Below are 21,674 nucleotides of genomic sequence, written 5' to 3'. Positions count from 1 at the left end.
AAACGCAGTTTTGATCTATGTCTAAGGAAATTATGCCTATGTTCCTCCAAAGTCTGAGGAGCGATAATAACGCACAAAATAATAAGCAACTCAGGAAACGGTGGCAATAACATTCTTTAAAAAATACGGTTCATAAAGAAATACATTACTGTAGCAGAAGAATTCAGACATCAGCGAGAGTTCAGTCTAAAAATCCTGAGACAATAAAAATGTGCCTTTAGTCTTCATAAACGACCATGGAAAAGACAATTCATTTCCTTTTGGGGTGAATGAAATCGGGACAATGTCCAGAGGCAGACAAATCACCTGCACTCAATTCAACAACTATTTCCTGATACACACTATGAGCTGAGCACTGGATATTCAAAAGTGGGGAAAAAATAGGTGCTAAACATTAAGATTTGTCTAGCCTAAAAACAAAGAGAAAAATTAGCTTGAGTCCTAGTGAGTTCTGTTCAGAAATCTGAACAAAGTACTGTTTTATCAGAAATGAAAACCAAGTATTCTTCATCTAGATTTTTTTCTAGTCCTGTGACTCAACGGAACACTCACCTTCTCCAGAGAGCACAGATCCTTGGAAAACATCATTGTGCCAGGTCCTCAAGGCTGCCACCTGTTATGGACTGAATTATGTGTCCTCCTCCCTGCCCCGCACCAGTTCATATATTTATGTCCTAACCCGCAGTACCTCAGCATGTGACTGTATTTGGAGATAGGGCCCTTAATGAAGTAATTATGGTAAAATGAGGTCATATGGGTGGGTCCTAATCAGACATGACTGATATCCATATAAGAAAAGGAAATTAGGACACAGACAGGCAGAGGGAAGACCATGTGAGGACAGCAAAGGGAGAAGGCCATCAACAAGCCAATGAGAGAGGCCTTAAAAGAAACCAAACTGATAGCCTGAGGAACTGTGAGGAAGTAATTTCTGTTGTTTAAGCCGCCCAGTCTATGACACTTCGTTATGGTGGCCTTAGCAAATTAACACGCCACCTCTCAGAGCCTCCTATCTTAAGTTCTACCATTCTTGTCCGCTTAAAACAAAAACAAAAAACAAAGCAAACAACCCCCCCCCCCCACCCCCGCACCGCAAAAACCGCAAAAAACCTCTCTTCAAAAAGTAATGCATTTATCCTCCTGGACTAAACCCAGCCACCTTCCTCTAGCTAAGGAAGAAAGCTTGATGGCAAACAGCAGTTAGTTTGAATCTTTATCACGTCCTTTTATTCTACTCAATAAGTATTTACTGAGGAACTTCTATGTGCCTAGTGTCCTCTGCTATCCTGTGGCTGATACACATGGATGAGAGGCTAGAAAATGAGGCACGAAAGATTAAACCGAGAGAATGTATGCCTTCCTTACACCAGTGTTTTTAGAAGTATGACCAAGAGAACTGCTGAAACAAAATGAGATAGCCTGGGGGCAACAGCAAGAGGGAGAGCTAATGGGAGCAGCAGGGAGGGAGAGGAGAAAGCAAGTCACAGCCAGTGCCTGTGGCCTGCCAGCTGCTTGTCACCTGTTACCTCATGTGACTTCCTTAACTACTGGAGAACTAGATATTAGCATCCCGTCGTACATGAGAAAACCAAGGCACAGCATGATGAAAATGTACAACTAGTTCAACTGCAGAACCAGATTTTCATTCTGGTCTATACTCCCAAGTTTTCATTATGTAAAGAATCATACAGGAGTTAGGTATGCTGCGAAATAAATATGTAAATAATGAACTGTTAGAAATAGGTTATTAAGAGATGTGAAAGGATTCAAGATACAAACAATATTTATTGAATACCTGCTGCTCTGCTTTAATATCTTCTACCTGAAATAAGGCAGCAGCATGTTAAGGTCCTGGAACAGTAACTGATACATAATAGATAAACCTTACCTGGCAATTACTACTATTACCACCTCACTAAATCTTCCCAACAACGCTGGGAGGCAAATACGGTTTCCCCCATTTGAGACAGAAAAGGAACGAAGCTCAGTAAAGTTAAGCTAACACTCACAAGGTCAGAGAGCTATGGGGGGAAGTGACGGGGGAGGGAGGCGGGGTGCAATTTTGAGTCCGAGAACTAAAGTGGACATCTTAAAAACACTTATGCTTTGATGATCCTTTCTCGTGTTAACCGAGAAGGTAGTTCTTCTCCTTATTGAACTGAAATGCTCCACAGGAATTTTAACGAAACTCCTCAGTTCCTAAGACTCTCTCCTTCTACTTCTTCTGGGCTGCAAACAACAAGAATCAAAAGAACTTCAATGGTAGGAGGCAAAAGAAAAATTTTAACAGGCTGCCCCAATGGCCAGTGATGATCCCAGATGTGGGCAGAACAGACTGCCTGTGGACACACGTGAGCCCGCGTGCATGCAGGTAGCGTGCAAATCTGGATTGCTTGAGTGAGCTGCTGCACACAGAAAACTGGGACCTAATGTGTTTGTGAAAGTTGGGCTCAGACTCATTTCCTAACTGTGGCCAACATACTTAAAAGAGGGCTCCCAGGCCATTCTGGTAAGGGAAGAAGTCTCAGCTAAAACTGAGCAGTGAACAAGGAGAAGAAAAGTCTGGGCAACATGAAACAGCTGCATGGACAGAGGGACGGGCAGGCAAACAGTCCAGGCTTCTGCCAGCCAGACTGGTGCTCACCTCTCCACCAGCATCTCTGTCCTGTAACGCAGATTACAGATCTGTGTCTCCCACCAACTCCAAGTCCCTCAAGACACCCGGGTACACAGGGGGCTCTCAATATATGTTAGCTAACCAACAAATGAATGGAAAAGCAAGCAAAAAAAAAAATTTTTCTCTTTTAGATTTGATGTCTAGAAAAAGTTCTTAACACATTCTTTATCAGATTCAACCCACCCCATAACTCAGGTATATATCTTAGTTTAGACATCATACTCTAAAGTTTCAGAAAATCAATTCCAGATCTGTTATCCCTGACACTCTTATTTTAAATAAGTATGATTTTACTATAAGAAAGACACAGAAAATTTACACATTTCCTATGTAAGTTCTACTTCAAATCCAAATGCAGTTGAGTGATTTTACTTTATTCTCACCAACCAGGAATAAAGAAGCATTATTTCTCACCTTTCCTTTCTGCACTGACTCCTCACTCTGCATTTTCTAATATAGTAAACAATACAAAAGAGGAAAAGCAAGTTTGTTCTTCACGGAGGGAGAGACTTAAAACGTACGGACTGTACTTTCCCCAGCCCAACCCCCTTTTTGCTCCTATGGATGGATGAAACTCCTCCCACCATCACCAAGTACCTTAGAAGAAAGAGAAAATGAGGATAAAGGAATATTCAAAGGGCAACCAAAGAATTACAGGAGCCAAGTAGTGATTCTATTTTACAGATGAAGTTAAGTTACTTGACTTAAAAACGTGGCAGAATTCAATGTATTTCTCAAATCTCCCGACTTACTTTTCTGTCCGTTCAAACTTAATAATCATAACTGTGGCTGAAAACATCAAATGTTACTTCTCAATCTCCTTTCTCTTCACATCTGTTACAGCCCAACACTGATGAAATACTATCTGCTCTTTCCAGTGTAACATTATCATGAATGGTCTGAGACAATAAACCCTCTAGGTTTAGGACCAGCTCCTCTTGCCGCATAGCATGGTTATTTTTGTAGCAGAATGGAAAAATAAATTATTGGTGACATTTCTGGGTTTCTAAAAGCCCTTTATATAATATCAAAGGATTATCCTGCAGAGTAGTTGCAGATTGATAATCAACATCCTCTCTGAATCAAGAAAAAAAGTTCCTTGAAAATTCTAGCTACTTTTCTGAAACAGTTCTTGCCAATGATTAAGTAAACAACTAATTTCATATGCTTCACAGGTAACCAAACTTAAGGATTTAAGTAATAAGGTGATTCATGAATGAATAAAAATTCCCCAAACATTTTACCCACACACTCATTTATACCTAGAAACCTTAAATTTTCCATTGGTGCATAATTTTTAATGCACATGCCAACTTCAGGCAATGGCTAAGGTATAGAGTGACAAGGGAATGGTTAGATCCAGATAACAAATCTGAGGTTGCTAAATGGGGAATCCCAAGTTGAAGGTACTGATATGGCCCTTGTCTTCAGTATTTTAGAGCATGAACCTTACAGACAAACTTGTACAGAGGTGACCATACGACCCAGCAATCCCACTACTGGGCATATACCCTGAGAAAACCATAATTCAAAAAGAGTCACGTACCACAATGTTCATGGCAGCTCTATTTACAATAGCCAGGACATGGAAACAACCTAAGTGTCCATCATCGGATGAATGGATAAAGAAGATGTGGCACATATATACAATGGAATATTACTCAGCCATAAAAAGAAACGAAATTGAGTTATTTGTAGTGAGGTGGATGGACCTAGAGTCTGTCATGCAGAGTGAAGTAAGTCAAAAAATGGTCATGAAGAACCTAGGGGCAAGACAGGAATAAAGACACAGACCTGCTAGAGAATGGACTTGAGGATATGGGGAGGTGGAAGGGTAAGCTGGGACAAAGTGAGACAGTGGCATTGACATATATACACCACCAAACGTAAAACAGATAGCTAGTGGGAAGCAGCCGCATAACACAGGGAGATCAGCTCCGTGCTTTGTGACCACCTAGAGGGGTGGGATGGGGAGGGTGGGAGGGAGGGAGACGCAAGAGGGAAGAGATATGGGAACATATGTATATGTATAACTGATTCACTTTGTTATAAAGCAGAAACTAGCACACCATTGTAAAGCGATTATACTGCAATAAAGATGTTAAAAAAAATAAATAAATGAAAAGAGGTGACCAGTATAAGGAGATACCCTCATAAATGGCAAGCCTCACTCTGGTGGCTTTATATGTTCTAACACTTTTATACACAGAAAAACCACTCACACTTACATAAATCTTTAATCTGGAAAAAGGAGCACAACTAGGGCATATATAAATCAAATCAACTTTTAGTACTTTACTAAACAGACAGGGCTCTTTCCAGGTGACTGTCGAGTGATTTATAACTAAAACCACTGAAGGCTGGAGAGGAGTATGGAAACAAGTACATCTTCTGTGGTATCTCTTTTAATCCAACGTCTTCAGTAAAGTATGTAATGCTATATAGCTGAGGGGACATTAAGAAGGAAGCCCAGAAAGGTTTGAGACACATCTTATGAACCACAGAACTGGTGTTGGGTCCTCAGCTGGTGCCAGCTCCATTACCACATCTTGGCTACCCTAGCTTGAGGGGCAGAGAGGCCCTATTTAGAAAGAGCTAAGCAACTTAATAACGTATAAAGTGCTCGGCACATAACTCGCATAATACTCAGAAGATCCTCTAACACAGGCAACATCATAGTCCTAAATTCTGGATTAAGAATCTTCAGGAGCAATTAAGTAATTAACCTAAGGCCAACTAAATGGGTGACAAGATTCATACCCAAGTACTCTCACTAGAAATGCTGTGCCTTTTGTCGTATTTTATTGTATATTACCAACCTAAATACCAAAAAGAACCACGTCTGAAGATCAAAAATCAAATCTAATACTCCCCAGGATATGTACGGAGCATGAGAACATTGGACAAGTGAAAAGAGTTACATCCATAGAGTTTCAATTAATAAAATGGACCAAACAATTATTTCAGACTAGATGGAAATGCTGTTTTAAGGAACAGAATATTTGTTGGAAGATAAACAGTAAGTAGCAATCTGATGGTTTAATTTGTGCCAAACCGAGCTGCCTTTAAGATATTAATAACAAACAACAAGGTCCTACTGTATAGTGCAGGGAACTATATTCAATGTCCTGAGATAAATCATAATGGAAAAGAATGTTTTTAAAATGTATATATATATATATATATATATATATATATATATATATATATAACTGAATCACTGTGCTGTACAGCAGAGATTAACACAACATTGTAAATCAACTGTTCAATTTTTAAAAAAGATATTAATAAAGCTATTAACAGCAGGAATCAACGGGAATAACTGTTGCTGTTCCTCCAGCACCTCTCCATTGACCAGCACAGAAGACACAGCCAATAACATCTTTTCAGTCCAGCTTCTCAGACACATATACATCCATGGAAACACAGGCAGGCTGTTCTAGATTGTGTCTATGAATTTTATATTTTACACTTAAAAATGCCATCAGTTTGGCAGTGGGTTCCATGGCACGAGAAAGGATTAAGAATCTGTGCTGTTGATAATCAGATATTTATTACAAAGCAAAACAACTGTAAGTCCAAGTTTGTAAACCTGATGAGTTTCAAAGAGTGTGTAGGAATATAACCACTTAACTTTGGTTCAGTTTTGTGCTCAAAGGTTGGGCAAATGTGATTTTCTAAGAAAAGTTGTTACATATGACAAAAGTGGGTTACTAATTTAGAAAGACAGACTACAATAATTGTGTGATAAAATCATATAATGTAATGTGCATAATTTAATCCTTATCAATGATTCAGAAGTCATTTCTAGATGTGACATCTTCTCAATATTATTACTATGAAAATCAACTATCAAATCAACTATCATTTTTCTGTAGAAGTGAAGAATAGCATTCTACTCAATAGAATGCTAAATCCCAAAAAAGTGTGCCCCACTGTTTTGGTAATGATTGCTTATGGAAACTTACTTATATTCTCTCTTGGTCTCCTTCTTAAGGAGCAGTATGAACAGTACAGGAGAATCCTCTAATTTTAGATTAGAAAAGAACCTCAGAGATCCTCAAACACTTTCCTTTGCCCTCCTCCCTCCACAAGATAAAAATGACTCCAAAAGTCAGCCAAATTTTAATAAATGCCTAGTATGTGCTTGACACCTTTCAAGGAACTAGAGATACAGTGTTGAACAGGACACATATTTCATCCTGCTAATCCTGTGTTCTATTAGGTCACAATGCCAGGATCGTAGAAACAAAGGAAAGAAATCCAAGAGAAAATGCAGAACAGGGAGACAGAGGACTCAGAAAGAGAAAACTTGCACAATGCTTTGAGGGGAGGGTACATCTCTTTAATTTACCATCGCCAACCTTGTCTGTAATCGCTCCTCAGACAAAATAAGCCATAAAATGAAAATAAAGTTATTGTAAATCTGATGATGATAGAAACTAAAACAGAATGGGTACGTAAGTCCTCTGCTCTTTTCCACAGAAGCTCCCAACACCCATGCACACACTGTGTGCACACACACTGTTCACTGTGAAACATCTTCCTAACTTCCTATAGAAAAGTCAATTTTTCCAGAGGATTTAGAGTTTTGAAAGAGATTCCAATTTTCTTATTATTGGCCGCCAAATGGGTCTGATTCTTGGTCTACCCAGGCACAGGGCAATGCCCCATGTTCCTTCCTGCTCATCATTTCTACAACGTTGAAGGTTGAAGCACAGCATTAGTTTAACACCAGGTTGTAATTACCAAAGGGAAGCAGTTGAAGCTAATGCTCATAGCTCAGCCGACCTGGTTGAACAAAGTGTAGAAAAGCATTCCACGGCTTCCACCTAACAGGTCCCATTGTTTCTCCACAGGGCTCTGATTTCTGGCCAACTCTTAAAACAAGCCTCACTGGAGAATGATCAACCAAACCAAAATTTAAACATGTTTTTAAATAGATTTTTTGTCTCTCCCCGGTCAAGAGAAATGGAATATATATAATTTCAACAGGTATTTACCCATTAACTAATCCCAAAACAACGGAATGGGTTAAAGTGTGTACTTCTGCTATAACAACAGAAACACTTATTTTGACTCTGAAGTTTTTAGGTTACATCAATTAACCTGGAAAAAGAAGAATGGTTTCTCAAATGATGGAACATTAACTTGGATGTTTCACTTTGTCTCTTCATATGCTTTTTAAATCTGGGGGTCTACATGAAACCTTTCCCTGTAACTTTTGAAAATGTTTCATAAATTACTATGGAAGCATGGAACATAAAACTCAAGGCATCTGCTTAAGAAATTTTTATATATAAATTCTTCAAAAGTTAATGATGAGGTTAAAAAAATTTAAGAAAAACCAGGGAAGTATACAATGAAAGGAAAAATTTGCTTCATATGGCATGATCTCAATGTGTATTGAGGAGGCAAATTCTGCCAAACTTTCACTGAAATTGTTCTAACAGGCCTCTTCATTCTAATAGCTACCACGTAGTGAATGCCCACTGTGGAGTACACACCTTACATAGCATTTCTCTTAATTCTTCCCTCTGCCACATCAGGTAGGCATTCACCTATGTGGCAAGAGTTTGTAAAAGCTACACGGAAGTAGCCATGGTGGAATACGAAGGCAAAAGCCTTTTCAAGTGATGTCCATGTTCTTCCTAGCTTGCCCTCTTTTCCCACAGCTTCAACCCTAATGACACTAATAGATGCTTTTACATAATGGAAATAATGGTGATAAGTGGATAAGGCTAAATTAAATTCCCTCTCACCTAAATCCACTTTCTCACAGGTGGGGGAAAAAAAAACCCCACAAAAACTTAGCCTGTATTTTCTCTCAAGTTGAAAATGTCAGATCGCATTTTCCTCAAACCTCCCCCAGCCTCCCACCAAAAAGTAAAGCACAAAACACACACTCACACTACAACAAAGAAAAGCTTACTATCTCAGAGAAGGTTCCACTGTTCTCCTGCCCTAGTCCACACTATCTCTAAAGCCCACAGGGTCAGTCCTTCCCAAACTAAGAAAACACAGGCTGTGCTGTTGACAGTGAGTCACAGCAGAGCTGTCTCAACTCCACCTTTGTCTTTCTATAAGATCATCTGCTCATTACTAACATTGGTATTTTGTCAACTTGATCAAGTTTATCAATTTATCTTTCAAGCACTTATAGCTACTGAAGTATGGAATGAATGCTACAACCAAGAAATTCCCCACTGACTCGGTTTAGAGTGACTGTAACGCCTTTAATCATTTACTTGCCTCTCTCTTCAATTTTCTTACAATAATGTACCATCTCATGTATGAGTAGCTAGGATTTTAGTATTAGAGATGCACAAGTAGACACACCACACATCCACACTCACACTGTCAAAAAGCAATGTAACATGAAGTAAATACAGTTAATCCTTGAACAAGGTGGGCGTCAGGGGCACCGACCCGCCTCACAGTCAAAAGTCCACAAATAACTTATAATCAGCTCTCCTTATCTGTAGCTCCTCATCCATGGACTCAACCAACCACGCATCGTGTAGTACTGAGTAGTTAGTACTGAAAAAAATCCACGTATAAGTGGACCTGCGCAGTTTCAACTCATGTTCTTCAAGGGTCAACTGTATATCCATCAAAGTAGGCTCTGTCACTGACTTAGAGATCACATCATAGTGGGAAAAAGGTCAGTGAGTTCAGAAATGCCTGGGTTGCAATCCTGGTTCAACTCAGGGCCTTAGCTTCCTCGTATGTAAAGTTAGGATGGTGAAAACCAGACACGTAAATAAAGCATTTAGCAGAGTGCACAGCATACGCAGTAGTTATTACCACCATCAACACAGGCACCGAGACAGGCTGGGCCATTTTTCCCAGCTGTGCCACTGTTTGCTGATTAATAGTTAGGACTAGTCACTATCTTTCCCTCCCTCCTCTTTTGTAATAGCTTTATTGAGGTGTAATTTACATACCGCAAAATCCATTCTTTTAAAGTGTCTGATTCAGTTGGTTCTTAGTATATTCAGAGTTGAGTGACAGAACACTGTCATCACCCCCAAAAGAATACCATACCACTAGCAGCAACTCCCTAATACTCTCTCCCCCAGCCCCCGGCAACAACTAATACATTATCAGTGTCTATGCATTTGCCTGTTCTGAACATGACATATAAATGGAATGACACTGTATATGGCTTTTGTGTCTGGCTTCTTTCACTGAGCACAATATTTTCAAGGTTCATCCACTTTTTAGCATGCATAAGTACTTCATTCCTTCTTATGGCTGAATAATGGTCCATTTTATGGATATATCACAACATGTTTATCCATTCATAGGCTGATGGACATTTGGGTTGTTTCCACATTGGGGTTATTATGAATAGTGCTGCTATGAATATTCATGTACAAGCTTTTTTTGTGTATAAACATATGTTTTCTCTCCTCTTGGGTATTTACCTAGTAGTGGAATAGCAGAGTCACATGGTAAATGACTCTCTATTTAACCATTTGAGGAAATGCCAGACTATCTTCCAAAGCAGCTGTACCATTTTACATTACCACAGGCAGCGTATGAGGGTTCCAACTGTTCCACATCCTTGCCAACACTTGTTCCTACTTGTCTCTTTGACTAAAGCCATCCTAGTGTGTGTGAAGTATACTGCGCTGTGGTTTTGATTTCATTTCCCTGATGGTTAAGTGATGTTCACCATCTTTTCATGTACTATTTGGCCATTTGTACATTGTTTCTGGAGAATGTCTATTCTGATCCTTTGCCCATATTTAAACTGGGTTGTTTGTCTTTTTATTCTTGAGCTGTTAAGATTTCCTTATATATTCTAGATACAAGTCCCTTCTAAAATATATGATTTGCGTACATTTTCTCCCAATCTATGAGTTCTCTTTTCATTTTGTCGATGGTACCTTGGAAGCGCAAAAAGTTGTAATCTGGATGAAGTCAAATTTATCTGTTTTCTTCTTTTCCTGCTTGTGCTTTTGGTGTCATATCTAAGATTCCATTGCCTAATCCGAGGTTACAAAATTTTACTCCTAGAGTTATACAGTTTTAGTTCTTACATCTATGATCCATTTTGAGTTAATTTTTGTATATGGTGTGAGGTAGAGGTCCAACTTCATTCTGTTGCATCTGGATACCCAGTTGTCCCTGCACTATTTGTTGAAGAGACTATTCCTTCCTCTACTGAACTATCTTGGCACTTCTCTCTCTTAAATCCACATTCAGAGTATTTCATTCCTTGCAGGTATACATCACTCTGATCTTGCTAATTTTCCAGCTATCAGGCATATTACTGCTCTACTTGAACCTGCAAATCTTTGAACCAAACCTACGAATCTATCCTGTATTTACTTTATTTCAGGTTGGCCAATCACTTACATTTAAAAGCACTTATCAAGTACCTACTATGTACCAGGCAGTATTCTAAATTCTCAGATATAATCCCAATGAAGCACTAAGATTCTTGGGGATGGTTATAAAATGTATTGTGTTTCATGACAGAGATGGGGACAAAGTACCAAAGACGCTGGAAAAAAACAAAAACAAAAACAAAACAAAAACAACCATCTCTGTGTTAGAGGTTCTAAAGTGGTCACATTGAGGAGAGGTATTTGCATAGAAGAATTATTGAACTGTCAGACAAAGAAGGGCTCTAGAGTTCTCCAAGAAGAGAGAAATAATGGGCACAAAAGTATGAAGTTGAGAAAAAGCCAGCGGACAGAGGTTTAAGGTGTAGCAATGTGGGGCAATAGGAAAAGGTGACTCTCAAAAGGAGGACAGGGTTGAATATTAAGAATCCATATACTACAACAGAGACCTTTAACTGTACCGCTACACAATGTACACCCAACTCTAGATCTGAACAAGGAAGCCACATGTATTTGAGGAAAAGGACTGTGGGGTTAAGGTGTAAACTGTATTGCATAGGGACAGACTAGTATTGGGCATTCTCACATATGTCTAGCCAGGAGGGGGATTTTTTTTTAAGTGATTATTTCTTCCCACAACTGCATAACAAAAATGTATTTTGCTCCTTCATAAGTCTCCTAAGACATTTTATACTTGGTTCCAACCTTCTTCATTCCTTTCAAGTGTGTATACGGTCAGCCTTAAAGAAGATGTTGTACCTCTTCAGGTTCTCAATTTTCTTCATTATAATAATCACTTTTACTTAAGACACTTCACTGTCAAATATCATTCAAGTTTTAATGCTACCACTGAAGGTTATTTAACTCTGGGCCTATCTTCTGAGCAGACAGCTCAGTCTAAAAAGAGTTGAATACGTGCCTTACAGACTGCTTCTTGTTCTTTTTCAATTTGGAGTCCAACTTATTCCATTTTTACTATTCTTCAAGTATCTCCTAGCACTTTCTGCCATAATTCTGAGTTCAGAAAGTGTTTCACTATGCTTCCATTATCAGCTTTATGAAAGTAAGTTTACAGTTCTGTTCTTCCTCTTTCTACTTAGATTTTCTATAGAAGTTTTTCAGAATCAGAAATACACCACGATCTAAAAGTTTCTATTTTTCCTAGGAATCCTAATAAATGTTTGGCAGTTAATACAATCACAGCAACACCACTAGCAATAAAAAGCACATTACAGCTTCTCTCCACTAGAATGTTCAATTTTTAACTGGTATTCCTAAATGGGCATTTAGCATAAAAGGAGGTGTTATTTCAGCCATCACGATGGTGAGAACTGTACTCTGGTTCAAGGGAATGAAACACTTCCTCAAATAAATGAGTGGGAGACATAATGGAATTCTACATTCCTTGTTCTTTTCTGTTTATTGACCGGTGACGTGAATGTGATCCACCATCGTGTGTCCTGGCTGGAAGGGCTTGCTCTGCACCCTTTTCTCCTTCAGTGATCCTTATTTACAAAGACTTGTGTAAAACAAGCCATTTACTTGCAACAGGGGGAAGATGGGCCAACATTCTGGCTCCTCCAAAAAACAAAGATGTCAAATTGGCTCACATAAAAGAACAATGGAAAAAATGAAATTATAGTGGCTGCACTATGCCTTAGACAGTGAAGAAATGGATAAGTTTTTACATCAGAGAAGGATAAATCTTCTTTGATTCCTGCCTGCACTTCAGCAATTTTCCTATGTAGCTGCCAATTTTTTCACCCCAGCAAAATCACTGAAAATGAAAATTACAGATTTTTAAACCATTTTAAAAGCAGACAGAGAGAGAAAGAAAAAAATATCTGGAAGACTGTAATCCAAAAAATGTTAACACAAAGATTATCGTCTTCTGTGGGTAGTAAAATTACAAATATTTTCTTTTTTTCTACTCTTCTGCCTTCTCAGATTTTTTCCAACGAATATAAGATGCCATTATAATCAGAAAAAAAGTACAATAGTGGCAGAAAGAGAGAAAAACAGTTGGTTAGTTAGGTATTTGGGGAGGAAGTAGTGCAGGGAGAGTTCAAGTTGTTTTAGGAACTGAGGACAAAAAACAAAAGTATATACAGATGCCCATGTTTCAGGCACCCTGAAGACTTTAAACCTTATCCAGGAATAGGAGTACAACTTTATCCTTTAACTTTTTTTTTTAATCTTTCCAACACACCTCTGAAATTGCTGCTACTACTTTTTTTGGGGGCGGGGGCGAACTGAGAGGCTGTGGGATCTTAGTTCCCTGACCAGGGATTGAACCCGCAACCTCTGCAGTGAAAGCGCCGAGTCCTACCCACTGGACCGCCAGGGAAGTCCTGCCACTACGTTTTTTTTTTTTTTCGGTACGCGGGCCTCACACTGCTGTGGCCCCTCCCGTTGCGGAGCACAGGCTCTGGACGCGCAGACTCAGCGGCCATGGCTCACGGGCCCAGCCACTCCGCGGCATGTGGGATCTTCCCGGACCGGGGCACGAACCCGTGTCCCCTGCATCGGCAGGCAGACTCTCAACCACCGCGCCACCAGGGAAGCCCCCCTGCTACTACTTTTTTTTTTTTTGGTTTTAAAACTTTTTATTTGCATATTAAAAAAATTGTGCATTCCAATAATTAAAATCATTTGAACAACAACAACAAAAAAAATGGCACTGATTAAACTGCATTTTACAGCCCGCAGGACACCCTGGACCAGCTTGCTCTTTACTCTAGATTTCACTGTCGTCCCATCCAGCCTCCTTCACCAACATGCAAGTTCTTTTCCTTCCCTGCCAGCCAGACAGGTGGCCTGCTACTACTTTTTTAAACAGCTATTGCTTTTTTTTTTTTTTTTACTTAAGAAATAATCCAATTTCAGAGAAATTAAGTACAAACAGCAAAGTTCTCACATCATATTCAGTAATTTATCAAGCCCAAGTCATGCCACATTACAGAAAAATGGGACTCCTATAACAGAAGGCAGACCCTATTTATGTTAACTATATGTCTCCTTTGATATTTTTTACTAATTAAGTCTACAAGTTTTTTTTTCTAGCAAACTGTGGTACAGATAGAAGGAAGTCTCTAAAGGCAGTAGACTCAATGAAGGAACCACCATCAAATGGTCAAGTGTGAAACCCACCTCAGAGGAGGGCAGCCTGGTAACCCTGCTGTGTTTCCCTCCCGCTGACTTTCTGGCACATCAAGCAGCAAGATTCAGGAAGGACCATGTGGTGCCACACAAACAAAAATCAAAAACTAAAACAGGAAAACAAGAAAACCCCACAACTCTAGCATTATCCTAACTAAATTAATCCTGGAATAAGGTTTTGAGGCCATATTTTGTTTTGGAATAATGACAGTGCCCATAGTGAGTAGAGAAGTCTATTAAATGGTTTACCTGTGAAATATAACCTGGAGGCACATGGATGGGAGGAATGGATCCATTGGGTGACATCATGGGAACTTCAGCAGGCCCTAAAAGAGGCAAGAGTAAGATATTAACAACTGAAGAAATATACATTATTCAAACTAATCACTGGTATTTTAAAATAATATCAAAACTGAAGAGAATCACTGACTATTTTCTCTTCAGTAATTGGTACCTCGTGCCTTAGACGTGAAATCACAAATGAAAAGGAATTCTCCAGCTGCATAAGTTAAGGGGGTGGGGGTAGGAGAACAGCTATGAGCCTCTTTTTTTTTTTTAATATTGTTTTTTGGCTGCGCTGGGTCTTCGTTGCTGTGCGCAGGCTTTCTCTAGCTGCGGCGAGCGGGGCTATTCTTCGTTGTGGTGCGCAGGTATCTCATTGCAGTGGCTTCTCTTGTTGCGGAGCACGGGCTCTAGGCACACGGGCTTCAGGAGTTGCGGCACACGGGCTTCAGGAGTTGCAGCATGCGGGCTCAGTAGTTGCGGCACGCAGGCTCTAGGGTGCACAGGTTTCAGAGGTTGTGGCGCTCGGGCTCAGTAGTTGTGGCTCACGAGCTCTAGAGCACAGGCTCGTTAGTTGTACAGGCACAAGCACAGCAGGGGCTTAGTTGCTCCACGGCATGTGGGATCTTCCCTGACCAAGGATCGAACCTGTGTCCCTGGCACTGGCAGGCAGATTCTCAACCCCTGCGCCACCAGGGAAGTCCCTATGAGCATCTTTATAAATATTTAATGATTCCCAAAGCCTCAAGTTCCATAAATTAAGGCTGCTCAGTTAAAAGTAGTCTAACAAAGTAGGGCAAAAAGTTTCCTTTTTTCCCTTTAAAAGAATGTATTATCAATATATGCTTAAGTAAATAAATTTTTAATGCGTTTATCTCCTCTGGTTTAAAAAGCTCCTATAGACTTTGGGTTTATAATTTTCATTTCGATTATTATTTTCAATAAGTTACTGTAACATGCCATTAATTTGACATAGAAGAAACCTTTAAAATACTCCAAACCAACTGAATTTGACAAGTCTCTTATAAGGCAGGGGGTAAAAACATTTAAAACTAGACACTATTAGGAATACTCATACCAAATTTACTTGGATTATTTCAAAGTAAAGCATTCAATTAACAAGAGGTTAGTTTCAAAATATTAAATTCAACAAATGTTAATCGCATGTCTAAGGAAACAATGAAAGGCAAGGCAAAGCTCAGTTACCTAAGACACAGTTTGAGTTAATATTTAATTACAAGGAAACTGATTGTCATAACATCAAAATCAACTTCTGACACCCTTCCAAAGATCCTATGACTAAATGGTTTCCCTGGAAGTATAAGGACCACAGGTCACTGGTTTTCAGTTTGACAGGTGGCTCCCCTATTTAGCAACCCAGGTCCCAAATGTCAATCCAAAGCTGTGTTTCTAGTCTTGAGATGCGACTTCCTGGCTCCAAGTGCCCTGTGTTGTTTATTTGCTTTCTCCTGATGTGTGTTGTGCTGCCGGCAATGAAAATTGCTCTGCTGTAACAAAAACCAAGAAAAATACAACACTTTTCTTGGCAAAAGAAGACAGACCCTGCCACCCAGTGCTGCACTTACACATAAGCACAATGCATCTTTCACCTCACAGTACAATCCAATGTTACAACTACTTCTCAGGAAAAGTGTGGAGGGACAGAGATGCTGGGGTGCCCATCCAAAGGTCTACAAGTATAGGAAAAGCATATAGGAGAAGCAGAGAAAAGATCTGAATATTCATGTAACATTCCACACGACTAGAGTTGCTGCAACTTCATGGACAATATGCCAAAGTACTAAACTATCTGATAATCTCTGAACACATACAAAATACCACAGTAGTCTCTCACATAGTAACACACTGGTAATCAGTTAAAGAATCAGTTAAAGAAAAGGATGACAATGCCATAAGAATGGATAATTCCACGATCCCACTGTATTTTTAAGTACGATTCCAACTAATACATCCAACAATCACTGAAGGCACTTTCCAAATTCACCTTCCAAATCCATCTTTCTCATCAGCTTTAGCATTTTTGCCACAGCCATTAAGACATTTAGGTATTTACTAAATATTTCTATTTGAATTGATTCACTTAAAAATCATAGACAACTATTTCACTCTTAGCCTGAGAACTATCTTTGAAATCCAAGGGTCAATGCACTCAGCTCTATAAGCAGGCATTAAGAGCGTGGCCTCTGCCTGGTTTCATTTCCCACCTCACTATTCACACTGGTTGTGTGACGCTGGACAATTCACTTAGCCTTTCTATGCCTCACTTGTCAATAAGAATAACAATCCCTACCTCATAGGTTTGTGTTTAAAGACTACATGTAAAAGCATTTAGGGCAGTGCATGGCATAATAATCACTCATCAAAATGTTAGCAATCTTTACAATTTTTCTCTTTTTTTATTTATAGTTTTTTGTTTTTTCCTGTTCTTTCATTACAGTTACATTTTAAGCACTATTTTTTTAACAGTACATGTCCCTGTAACACAGTCAACACGCATACTCTTTGTACAATACTGACTTATGAGGCAAACCTTCCTCATCAGATAAATAGCAAATATTTCACAGTGCAGAGTGTGAACAGAAATGCTACCACTTCAATAAAGTATTACTTTTTAATCACCAAAATGTATACCAGGCAAACAGTCTCTTAACCCCAGGCATGACCCCTAAAACTGTTAAAGCCATTTGTATAAAATGCTTTAAAGAATGCAGGACAAGTAAATGATTTACAGCCAGAAAATGTTTTCTTCCTGGCCTTGGTTTCAAAAGTAGCCAAATGACTTTAACATGCTTGTTCCCCCTTTCTCTTGTCACTGTCATCAAAACCCTTTCAAAAAGCCTTGCGAAATATACAGTAATGGTTTCTGAAACTCAGCTCTGCCCTAGAACCCTAAGGTTTCTCTCCTTTCTGAAATAAACCATTGCATACACAGGCATTCAGGAGTTTAAAAGCCAGGAAAATAAAATCCCTTTCACAATGGTCGTATGAGAAAAGTTATTGTCTCCCTAAATACTTATCTCCCAATCAGTGAGTTTATGCCTCTGCTCAACAGTTTGTGTTTGAGAACCTCCTGATACTATTATAATTCTTCCCTAATTAAAACACAAACTTCTCTTCCTAAACTTTTAGGACTACTAGATTCCTTTTGATTTTTAATCGATAATCTCGTGACACAGAAGACTGAAAGGATATAGCCCTGAGAATATGTGGAAAATGGTTCTCTTCTTGTTCAAACCACCAACACCGGATATGTGAGGGGTAAAAAAGGCACACAATCTCCCCAAACTAACTTCCTTTCTGACTGTATTGGGAAACCATCCATCTATTAAACTTTTTGGAAAAAAAACTTTTTAAATCTCTTAAGATATCTGGAAACTTCTTTATTAAACACTCTTCTTACATAAAGGTAGGTCTACGCAAATATACATACACATAGATTAAATAATTTGAACACAAACATACACTTCCAAACTACTTCAGATTTTTTTTTTTTTTGAGAAACTAAATAAGAAGCTCAGCTAGAGACCACATGAACTCTTCCACAGACAGATGAAAGATGTCACACGTACAATTTCTAGAACTGGAACTAGAATGTTTGCTAAAACCCAAGTAATTCTATGAAAAAAATGCCTTGGGAAATTTGATCAATTTCAGGCTGTGACTTCAACAGTCAAGAACCACCCCCCCTTTTTTTCTTTTTTCTTTTTTTAACATCTTTATTGGAGTATAATTGCTTTACAATGGTGTGTTAGTTTCTGCTGTATAACAAAGTGAGTCAGCTATACGCATACATATATCCCCATATCCCCTCCCTCTCATCTCCCTCCCACCCTCCCTATCCCACCCCTAGGTGGTCACAAAGCACCAAGCTGATCTCCCTGTGCTATGCTGCTGCTTCCCACTAGCTATTTTATATTTGGTAGTGTATATAAGTCCATGCCACTCTCTCACTTCGTCCCAGCTTACCCCTCCCCTTCCCCCTCCCCGTGTCCTCAAGTCCATTCTCTAACTCTGCGTCTTTATCTCTGTCCTGCCCCTAGGTTCATGTGAACCCTTTTTTTTCTAGATTCCATATATATGTGTTAGCATATGGTATTTGTTTTTCTCTTTCTGACTTACTTCACTCTGTATGACAGACTCTAGGTCCATCCACCTCACTACAAATAACTCAATTTCGTTTCTTTTTATGGCTGAGTAATATTCCATTGTATATACGTGCCACATCTTCTTTATCCATTCATCTGTCGATGGACACTTAGGTTGCTCCCATCTCCTGGCTACTGTAAATAGTGCTGCAATGAACACTCCCTTTTTTTTTCATTGAACAAGATGTGAGACACAAACAAGAACTATGATCAGTTTATAGTCATTAAAAAATTTAACCACAATATGCAAGTACATGGTCTAACATCTTAAAAGTCTGCTAGCATTTGTTAATGAATTGATTTTTCATTTACTTACAGCAAACTGTGAACAAGAAAGGTTGGAGAGCGGCTTAATTATTCAACCAACAGTAATTCATGCAATGATCCTACAACTTTATTCTCACATCAAAGAGACTGAAGGAGAGTCCAGCAATGTTGTATTTCTAGGGACACATAACTCATGGAGAGCTTCTAAGCCCCTGCCATGGCTGTACGACCATTCTGCTTCACTCTGTGCTTCTTCCCTGCTACCAGGGATCCCCCCCAGAGCCCACACGTGTAGATACCCCTTGCTCTGATACTATATTCAGAATATTCACCCATCCTGGGAGAAGAGTTAACTAGATTGACTCGAGGAGAATGTACAAATGAGGTTCAGACATCTGAAAGTGGTGGAAAATGGGAATCCAGAGTATATATTATCATTTAAATTAGTCTCAGAAATAGATTAGGTATAAATAATTAATGACACCACAATTTTGACATTTTGAAATGGTATTTTTTATAAACTGAATATTTGCCAGTAGGTAAACAAGTAGTGAATAAGTAGAATGTTATGATTGTAATTGTCTATAAACTGGTACTTGTGTGTCCAAATGGCTACTTTCAACAACAGCCATTAGTAGCAATAAATCACATTCTTAGCTTATTAACAAATATTATTTTGTTCAAAGAGGATGAAAAGGGTGGCGGGGGGGGGGAAGGATGTAAGAGGACTGAGATCACAACACAGCAAGATAAAGGAAAGCTAATGAGAAAATAAAGCAAGGGCAAAACACTGATGTGATAAAATCCAATGAACCCTATTTAAAAAAATAAAAAGACACCTGAGTCTTTCTAAATAGCCAAAAGATAATTTCTTGCTCGTTGAAGTAGTCATATGGATAAGGCCACAGCTAATAGGTAACCAGACAATTATGGTGAAAGCACTTATCGAAACAAACGGTCTAAATAAAAGTACACTGCGGGCTTCCCTGGTGGCGCAGTGGTTAAGAATCCGCCTGCCAATGCAGGGGACACAGGTTGGAGCCCTGGTCCGGGAAGATCCCACATGCTGCGGAGGAACTAAGCCCGTGCGCCACAACTACTGAGCCTGCGCTCTAGAGCCCGTGAGCCACCTGAGCTCACATGCCACAACTACTGAAGCCCATGCTCTACAACAAGAGAAGCCACCACAATGAGGAGCCCGCACACAGCAATGAAGACCCAACGCAGCCAAAAATAAATAAATTAAAAAAAAAAAAGTACACTTGCGCTGTTTGCCAAGGGTCTAAGACTGAATACAAAATGTGAGGTCTTCTGGTGAACCTTATGAATGTCTAATAATGAATCTCCAGTTATTCACAGTGATTCAAGACATGTAGACGAGCGAAGAGATTATGTAGGCACTTTGGGGAACACTGATTTTTTTAAAGCTATTCAACACTAATTAATCCCACAAGAGAACTAAAAGGAATACAAAGGTAATAAAATAAAGCACAGGTTCTAACCTAAGCTTAAACTCTAGTGCAGTGGTTCTTAAACTTTAGTGTGCATCAAAATCATCCAGAGGGTTTCTGAAAATCCAGATTGCTGAACTCCACTTCCCATAGTTTCAGAATCAGAAGATTGGGGGTGGGTCTTAAGAGCTAGCATTTCTAACGAGTTCTCAGGTGATAACCTCTGACTTAGTAGGTTAAAAGACAATAAGCATACACAGCAAACATGACACTCAATGGTTAAGAAACTGAAAGCTTTCCCTCTAACATGAGGAACAAGACAAGGATGCCTACTTTCACCACCAGTATCGACATTGTACCAGAAGTCTTAGCTAGAACAACGGGGCAAAAAAAGAAAAAGAAACAGAAAAGGCATCCAAATTGGAAAGGAAGAAGTAAAATTATATTTGCAGAAGACATAATCCTATATATAGAAAATCCCAAAGATTCCATACACAAAAAACTATTAGAGCTAAAAAACGAATTCAGTGAATTTACAGGGTACAAGAGCAATGCATAAGTCAATTGTGTTTCTATGCACCAGCAATGAACAATCTGAAAAGGAAATTAAGAACACAATTCTATTTATGACAGTATCCAAAAGAATAAAATACCTAGGAAAAAATTTAATCAAGGGGGTGAAAAATTTATGCACTTAAATTACAAAACACTGCTGAAAGAAATTAAAGAAGACCTAAATAAATGGAACTTAAGAACACCTAAACAAAGACACGGAATGGAAGACAATATTGTTAAGATGGCAATACCGCTCAAAGCGATCTACTGAGTCAATGTAATCTCTACCAAAATTCCAACGGTCTTTTTGGCAGAAATGGAAAAGCCAACCCTCAAATTCATATGAAATTGCAAGAGGCCCCAAACAGACAAAAAGAATCAACTTGGACCCCTACCTGACATCATATACAAAAATTAACTCATCATAGATCTAAATATAAAAGCTAAAACCATAAAACCCTTAGAAGAAAACATGGGTATATATTTCATGGGCATCTGTCAATGGATTCTTAAATGTGACACCAAAACCACAAGCAACAAAAGAAAAAAAATAGAGTGGACTTCATAAAAATTAAAAACTTTTGTGCAAAGGACATTATTAACAAAGTGAAAAGACAACCTATAAAATAGGGAAAAAATATTTACAAATTCGGTAACTGATAAGGAACTAGTATCCCAAATATATATATATTGATAATTGTCACGACTCAACAAAAAGACAAACAACCAAATTTTTAAAACGGGTAAATGGTTTAAATAG

At 38.9% G+C, this 21,674-nt stretch overlaps 1 protein-coding gene across 9 annotated transcripts in view; it reads right to left on the bottom strand.

Moving 5' to 3' along the window:
- FNDC3B (fibronectin type III domain containing 3B) overlaps positions 1 to 21,674 on the bottom strand; it is a 358,227-nt gene that overhangs the window by 155,150 nt on the left and 181,403 nt on the right. For all 9 annotated transcript variants that reach the window (XM_033855478.2, XM_073803904.1, XM_019946223.3 and 6 more), the window contains one exon: positions 14,443 to 14,519. In XM_033855478.2, coding sequence (XP_033711369.1) covers positions 14,443 to 14,519 — 77 coding nt within the window. The remainder of the gene's footprint in view (positions 1 to 14,442; positions 14,520 to 21,674) is intronic.

Source organism: Tursiops truncatus, chromosome 4 (assembly GCF_011762595.2).
Source record: "Tursiops truncatus isolate mTurTru1 chromosome 4, mTurTru1.mat.Y, whole genome shotgun sequence".
In the NCBI taxonomy this organism is placed as follows: domain Eukaryota; kingdom Metazoa; phylum Chordata; class Mammalia; order Artiodactyla; family Delphinidae; genus Tursiops; species Tursiops truncatus.
The sequence above is the reverse complement of the archived record's forward strand: the minus strand, read 5'-3'. Positions and strand labels throughout refer to the sequence as shown.